General features: G+C 38.0%; 1 protein-coding gene across 1 annotated transcript; it reads right to left on the bottom strand.

Moving 5' to 3' along the window:
* Window positions 1-483: 483 nt before the first annotated feature.
* On the bottom strand, window positions 484-8,002 carry LOC140230526 (lysosomal acid glucosylceramidase-like). Its single transcript, XM_072310670.1, has 7 exons — window positions 7,988-8,002; window positions 7,654-7,826; window positions 6,729-6,966; window positions 4,872-5,096; window positions 3,951-4,117; window positions 2,044-2,172; window positions 484-1,553 (listed from the first exon to the last, which is right to left on the bottom strand). The coding sequence occupies exons 1-7, from the start codon at window positions 8,000-8,002 to the stop codon at window positions 1,451-1,453; spliced, it is 1,050 nt and encodes a 349-aa protein (XP_072166771.1). The 3' UTR covers window positions 484-1,450.
* Window positions 8,003-8,602: the final 600 nt, after the last annotated feature.

Below are 8,602 nucleotides of genomic sequence, written 5' to 3'. Positions count from 1 at the left end.
CAACACACACATTTCTTATTTTTTGTTAATAAACAAAGTGAAAAATCTATAAAAAAAAAACAGCACCGCATTGTTTACAAACACACTCCTGCACACAATTCAGAAAAAGTTCGCACAAGACACCCCCCAAAAATGAGACATTAGCTAACGAAGACTGCATAAATTTATGAGATGAATGTGAGGCTTAGATTGACTGCAACATGACAATTTTTATTCTGCCCATTGCAAATTAATTTCAATTTTCAATTTCAATTTCAATTTATTTTCATATTTCTCGATGAAAAAATACATCAAATATAACAAAATTAAATGAAGTACATGATATCAAGTGGAGACATACATAAACTATTGCAAATATATAAAACATATAGTGGTCGATCTATGAGGTTTGGAATCTGTGAATGAATGCTAAAGAAATATGAAGGAACCAACTTAATATGAAGGAACCTACTTAAATTAGCAACTACAGGCAATAAGATTTGATTATCTTACACCTTCAAGTAGAAAGAATTATGTTGATCATGGTATGGCAAAGTTCTCCGATGAAAGATATTAATGTGACTAACAAAAGACATGGCCAAGGAACATGCAAGTTATGCTCGGTCTCGAGGAGGGTGCATTCCAATGTCTTTTGTTAATCAGTACTTTAGCAATGATTGACAGATGAGGTCACAACCATGCAGAATCTTAGTTTGAAAGGTGGTTTTCTTTTTTTTGTGGGCGTATCCAAGTAATCTGAAGAAAAATAGAAGAAAAATTATTTAAGAATATATGGAATGTTTCTAGATATTCGTTTTACGGCAAAACTGATGTTGAGGGTACCATGAATTAACACAAATCAACATGCATTTGTATGTCAAAAAACCTTTAACACAGAAATGAGCACAACAGCATTAGGCTTACATTTCAGTGCGTCTTATCTTTCTAGTTAACTAACAGTGGTGGGAGGACAAGCAACAAACAGCCGTAGTATAGAGGTAGCACCAGTAGAAAAAGGAACATTGATAACATTCCTGTGACCGTGATTTTCAATAACTGCAAGTCGATTTCTTATGACTTGTTTTATGTGGCTACTAACAAAGCCACGATGAACAGTCTCGTCTTGTGAACACATGCAACCACAGGAGGACAAAAGGCTGTATATCCCCTCGGGAGGATTCAGCAACAAGGATAAAGCAGCATGCCTCGACTAGGGGCACAACTGCTGCTGCCGTGAGACCAGACCAGAACCAAGAACCTCATAATCAGGGGTCCTTGTTCTTAACCACTGAGCCAAAACAGCCCCTCCAATCCCAGTTATCAATAACTACAATGATGATGATTATCTAATGAAAAAAATACACTAATACTATAAAAGTGAAAGTGTCGGTAACATATTATGAAAATGATGACAAGCCCTGTTTGAAAATTGAGAATCATGAGGTTGTCTATAGCCGAAGCGAAGAGGGTTCTATGGCTTCCAAAGGTAAGTCTGAATGGCTCTGGCTGGAATCTGAGCATTGATGTAGCCCACTGCAGGATCGTGAAGGCTGATGGGAAGAGGTATGTCAGCCCTGTAATCAAATCATCCCAAAGACAAAACAAATTTGAAGAATTAAAGAGCACATCATCAGGGAGAAAAGCTAGCATTTTCCCAATCAGCAGGATCATTTGATGATGATGATGATGATGATCCATGCACAATTTGTATAGCGCCATATGAATTATTTGTTGTAAAAACATTCAAAGGCACAGACTTCTCCAAGAGAGTCGCAATCGAATTCCTTATTTTGTTTGTTTGTTTGTTTGTTTGTTTGTTTGTTTTTTACTTGTCATGACTTTGTTGAGAAGTCAAAAAATTACACTTTTTTTTTTTTTTTTCAAAATACGAATATAGAAGACACATTGGAGTATATAGTGTAGCAAAAGAGTTTGGCTCGCCAATAACTTGAAAATCAAAGCTAATAGATGTTTATGTTTTGCTTATGTGAAAACATATAAATCAAGTTTAGTTAGAAACATTTAAATGGATTGATGTTGAACTCTTGTTGAACTCTGTCTTACGTGTTGAGAATGATGACAGACGTTGAGCCATCAGGCAGGCTGAAGGCGATGCTGTGGAGATTCTTGATGTCTACTCCCTTGCTATTCACTGATAGTCCCACACGCACAGAGCCTGGCACAATAAATTTACTGGAATATACAACAATACACACCATGTCATGACGTAATTATGAATGAAATTCTACCAATTCATGAACTTAAATCTATCATTGTTGTAAAACATCTTTCAATATTGGTGCTGAAATCCAGTTTAATGAGGACTACTCAAGTACTTTAAATATATGTACATCATGAAGGTTAATCCATAAGAACTACAAGAGACATAATCTATCATAACAAACTTTGATATTCAAAGTATCAAAAGTATATTCATAAATTGATATCCACACTGCTGGTACTGCTTCAGTATTCACACTTTGGCCCGATTTGTAGATCATCACTACAATATCAACTTTTCGCAAAAATAGAGGAGATTCCTACTTTGAGAAACATCGTTTGTGACTCTGCATCACAAAACCACCAAAAAGTTTCCAGACATGGACTTTTATTCTGAAAGAGCAGACTCTAAGCTAAAAAAAAAAAAAAAAAAAAAAGGATGTAAAAATCAATACAAATAGACTATCTGTACACATCGGAAAGAAACTACGCACTGGAAAAGTGTTCAGTTGAAGGTAAGGGACCTATTCAGGCACTCAATCTCACAAAGCATAATGTCCTCTGTGCACTGAACGGGGAAAAAAGAGAAAACAGAAAGTAACACTGCACAGCAACCGCAATGAGAAGATTATCAGATTAGGCTGACAATTTTGCACACTCTATGTCTAGACATTCTATTTATAGCTTATACTATCTTTCAAAACAGTGGCACCAACCTATACCAGAAGTTATTACATTTGGAAGGGAAGAGTACGAAAGGGATCGTAATAGAAATGTAAAGGAGTTTGTAAACATACCTACCTACAATGTTCTACAAAAACGTTCAAAAAAACTGAAAAACCCCATAAGCTACGACTTTCTTAACCTCATAATTATTTCATAATTATGTAAAAGAAGAATTGCTCTTTCAGAAATCATAAAAAAGTAAAGGTTGACTTGATTAACCCATTTCACTTTTTTGAGTACTCAGTTAAAATCGGGGCATTGTTGTTGGCTTTTGATGCATGGTAACATTTACGAAGTTTTGAACATTGATTTTAAAAAAGAGTTAGATTAAACCCACTTTTAAGGGTTTTCTGTACAGCTGAAGATAATGTCGGCAACAAAACTGGGAATCGACTGTTAATCCTTTAATCTCAAGTGGGATTTTATTTTAAACTAAAAATCACTCGAAAAGTACAAACCTCACAAACAATATAAGTCTCTTTTTTACACCATAGAACTGTGCATGCATCCTTTTTAAAGATCCTGGCTGGATGGATCACTACCAAAACCTTAATCACCTGTTCTGGCTTTTACGATATCTACTTTTTTTTGGGGGGGGGGGGTGGGGACTCACAGAAATCTCAAAATTTATGTCCTATCTGAAAGGCAGAATATTTTGCATTTTTACGGGAGGAAAGAACATAACACACGACATTACTCAGCTCGATTCACCGGGCCTCCATCCACAGCTCCGTTATTTGCAGAGCAGACATGCTTCTATGCCACCTCGCCATACACCCTTATAGTAAACCAGTAAAACGTATCTGAACCATTTACATTTCTGTGTGTCTAGTGCGGTTTTTTTTTTTTTTTTTGGGGGGGGGGGATGGCACTTACAATAGATAGATAGATAGTTTTTAGTTTGTATGTATGAATGTTTGTTTGTTTGTTGTTTGCTCCCTTTTCTTTTCCTTTTTCTTTTTTGGAGGGGGGGGGGGGGGAGACACGTACAGCACACCTGACTATTTGTGATTATGAAATTTTACCTGAAGTGACCAAGGTGGTAGTACATGGGCTGTTTGTAAAATATGTCATGTGTGGCATCTACAATGATGGGACTGTCAGCATCATGGCCGTGGACCCAGTTTGGTCCTCCTTGGAGATTCAGTGCCAGGTTCCAATCCACCCAGCCTGTTACCCAGTGATTCATTACCTGAACAGAAAAAAAGAAGCAAATGTGACAATCACCAGACTTGACAAAATACATGATAGGAACATCTCCTAAAGGAGCACCTTTCTTCAAGTAGGCCTACTTGTACAAGGTAACACTATTGGCTGCTCAGCTTAGCTTATCTAACTATTATTATGAATATTTCTCGTGTCCTTCTGATTTATCCAGAGGAGATGGTTTGATCACTATGTTATTGAGATGCAAAGAAATTCAATATATTGAATGTTTTGAAGTGAGAAAAGACGCCTAAGTGTGGAGGCAGAACATATCCCCGATTTACGCAGGTTCTAGAATCTCAGATCCCCACATTTTTATTTTTCAGATTGTATTTTTCGATTTTGCAGTTTATGTGATATATCTTGCATTCCTGTTTTCAGCAACATGTTGGTAGATTTCAAAAGACATGGATCATACAACTCAAATACAGCTTATGTCTTACTGAAAGCAAACAATCCCAACCGAACCGATTAGGAAACACCCCATTCTATGCCTTGCGGGCCATTCTATGCCTTGCGGGCCACATCACCATGGCGACCCATTCTGTCATCAGTTGGGACCACATTCGTTTCCCCGTCCCTGTCCTCCGTGCCCCATTCTCAAATTCCCAACTCTCGAGCTTTCTCTACTCTACTTTTGCCACAGTAATCGGTGAACATTGGGTAAGGCGCCCTCGCCTCCCACCTCCCTGGCCATACCAGGGACCTCCCTGGCCATACAGAGCAAGGTTTGCACTCACGTTGATGATGCTCTGGCTGTATCCCTCCCCGCGAGACCAGCTGCCCAAATCCACGCGCCCGTCAGAAAAGGCGGCACCGTAGCACGCCTCCGTGTAGAGCATGAAGTGGTTAGGAAAGAGGCTGTGGGTTTCTGACAGCTTCAGACCAACGGGGGTGTACCTGTCTAGATACCAGTGAATCGCAATCCCTGAGAGGTACTTCTCTGAATCCTTGTCGCCAAGAATCTGAGAGAAGAGAGTGGTATAGAGAAAGAGACTGCGGCATGAACCAGACAATACAAGAGCCTTATATATCGGGTACATATGGACCAGTATAGGCCTAATTATTAAATTAACCGGGCCAATTGTAACTTTGCTTGTGATTCTCTCCATCCTTTCTTTTTCTCCAACTTTTAGAGGATTATCATTTACAGGTTAATATCTGCATTTCATTATTACTTGTTTTCTTATCTATTATGTTGCTTATGTTAGTCAGTTCCTAGAGATTAAATTGCACCAGTTGTTGACTGAGTGTGTATGCTCTGATATGTATAAAGTTCAGCGAAAAAAGTTACTTGCGAGATACTTAGAAACCACTTTATGAAATGAGTATACAATTTTAAGAGGATTTCGAAGTTTATTTGATGAAATTCGGTTTTGAAATGGCTGAGATGTGCAAAATAAAGTAAAACAAAGTGATCCTAATCCCAAGTAGGTCCCCCTGTTGTTGGAATCTCTTTGTTTTTGATATCTCAGCCATTTAAAAAATAATTTTCATCAGATAAACTTTGAATTCCTCTTAGCATTATAATATGCTCTTTCATATTTCATTAGAGGTTTCTCATTATCTAAAAAAAAATCATCAAAAAAGTTGGAAACCTGAAACCTCATCTCGACCGAAACCGTGCCATCCCTTTAACTGACTCAAAGACGCTTTCTACTATCTTTGAACTGACTGGATGGGCGCTCACATAGTTTTTGATGATACTCCTTGAGGGGTTCCGCACCACAATTCAGACTATCTTACCCTCAGTGTAAATGTAAAGCACTGAATTGTTTAGAACAATGTCACGCTTACAAGAGGTAACTGACTAGAAATAATATCCACTGCTGAGCTCTCTCATGTTATTTTGTTGTATCTATATCTAAAAAATGTTACTCCATATCCTACTGGCCAATGCACTTATAGGTTTGTTTAGATTGAAAGAGAGTTACAAAAATTTGGAATAGCTGAATGCTCGAAAAGTGCAATGACCTATAAATCGTGATGACAATAGAAATAATGGTAATCATCATGGTATTATAATGAGATGAAGAATAATTGATGTAACCGTACAGAAAGTACATTTATGGCTACATCATAGGAAGGCATTGATAATACGTAATAAAAACGTAATAGCGGAAGTTGAAAGGATTATAACAGAGTAGAACTGAGAATGTAAAATGATTTTTTTTTTTTTAATTATCAATGATGATTGATAGGGAGACAAGGAGTCTTGAGTAATTGTTAACAGTATTAGAAGAGCATTCAGTTTTAGGCATATTATTATGTGCCATCTTTGTGCAGTTTGATACATATTTCTGTTTGTCTATAGGTTATCGTATGGCATTGTGATGAGAAAGATGGAAAAGGAAAGGAAAGAAACAAAATATATTAAAGACAGTTTTCCCACAGTGTTTGTTAAGTGAGCCAACATTTTGTCTCTTCGCCCTTTTTATCCCTCCTCAGTTACACTAAACTTATTTGTCACACTTTTTTTGAATCACAACTTCCCCCACATCGTTGCAATAAAGATAATTCAATAACTTTACATTGACATCAGATGAAAAAAAAAATCCCCAGAGAAAATATTCATGGACGTGTGCAAGTCTTCTTACAGTCTGGGGCCAGCTGGGTAGTTTGAAACTCTGGTCATCCATCATCATCAGTTTGAGGTCCTGGAACCCAGCAGCCTCTAGGGCCGGCCCCAGGTCCAGCTTGACAAAGTCCCGCTCCATGCTGGCATTGTAGTACATCGCTTGGAAGGAGAAGTGTCCAACGAGGCCGTCCATCGGTTCGTTCTGGACCGTCAGCCCCCAGAGGGAAACATTCTGCTTTGCATACTCCTGAACGAATCTAGTAAAATGGCAAAAACAATAATAAATGGCAATTAAAAACAATTCAGCCAAACCGAGTGAGTTCGCAACGGTACAAAGGAAAATCAAATCCAATAGATTTCATGGACGATGAGATGTACACACACTACTAATCACAAATTCAACAGCATGATAATCATTAACAATAACTGTATGTTGATGATATATGATTATCTGCTGTGAAATGGGAGAAAAGCTTGCATTCTTGGTCAAGATGGTCTTCAGTTCACTTTTTACTTTGGTATTTATTGATTTCATTCAAATCATTCGTGAATCAACCCATTCTGGGTGTAACATGAACGAAAACGATACAAATACAATTCAAAACACAAAACAAAGCCATTTTCAATTAATACTGCCAAAATCTCTCTGGAACAGAAATAATTCGATTATGAATCAATCCCACTGATAACTTTTCATAAGAAAATATTGACATAATATACCAAGCATATATCCCTTGAATATATTGAATCAACTCATACTCACAACAACATACACATATACATTAAAAAATACCGCATAAAAATCTAGAATGAAATCATCAAACATCATCAACAAACATAAAAATATAGCATCATCAAACACACATACACACACAAAGCACAACATGCACGCACACACACAAACACACACACACACACACACACCCTGGATGATACAGTCTCACCTGACAAAGTACTGAGCCCATGTCTTGAAGTATTTGCCACCTGGCTGACCAATCAACTGACCCTTGCCATTCATGTGTCCATCGGTCTTCATCCAGCCTGGAGCTGACCAAGGGCTGCCAAACAGTTTGACCGGCCGAGAGGAGAGCCCCATGGCTGACTTGATGACAGGAATCTGTTGAATAGGATGGTGGGTGTATAGAACCAGGGTCAACAGGGGTCAAGACAGCCAAGTGACTTCTCGAAAGATCATTTTCATAGAAAAATGAGAGATGCAGTATGGTAGTGGGTAGGCCTACCGGTAGGCCTACATTTCTTGCTGTTGAATGTACCTACTTGCTGCATGTTCATGTTGCCCAGTTTGTGCAATCTTATAACTCTAACTGTAATATTGGGCTATGTTCACTATATTGGCGCACATGCTGGAGTGCTTTCTTGACCGATTAGCACAGAATGATGTCTGGAAATCAATTACCAATGAATCCAGATTACCTTATTCCCCTCATCCTTACTTTAAATTGTCACTATGACCTTCCTATTGGACTGAGGCACACTGCTACACCTGAGCAGATTTGCTAATCTACAACTTGGTCAAGTTTGGACAAATTACTAAATGCTAATGACAAAGACTTGGCAAGAATATCTATCAAGCTCCTTGTCACTTAGTCTTAAATGGTTAAAGCATAAATGAAGCTGAAGTTCAGCCTGATCCTGAGATTTATGTTGTTGTGGATAATCCTATTATCTGCGTTGGGTGTCTGGTGTCGAGTTACAGTTGCAGGACAGGTAAGTTTCATACTTATTCATGAGAATGACGGGGGCATAAATAGGAGAGCTATAATGAGTGTAGTTTCACTCGCTGAATCCTGAAGATTTTGTCAAAACACAGAGCGTATGATATCCCACGCTCTATTTCGTCCAGTTAAAGTTGCCTGACAATGTCTCTGGGAA

Source organism: Diadema setosum, chromosome 7 (assembly GCF_964275005.1).
Source record: "Diadema setosum chromosome 7, eeDiaSeto1, whole genome shotgun sequence".
NCBI lineage: Eukaryota > Metazoa > Echinodermata > Echinoidea > Diadematoida > Diadematidae > Diadema > Diadema setosum.
Note: the sequence above shows the minus strand (reverse complement) of the source record. Positions and strands in the feature narration are given on the sequence as shown.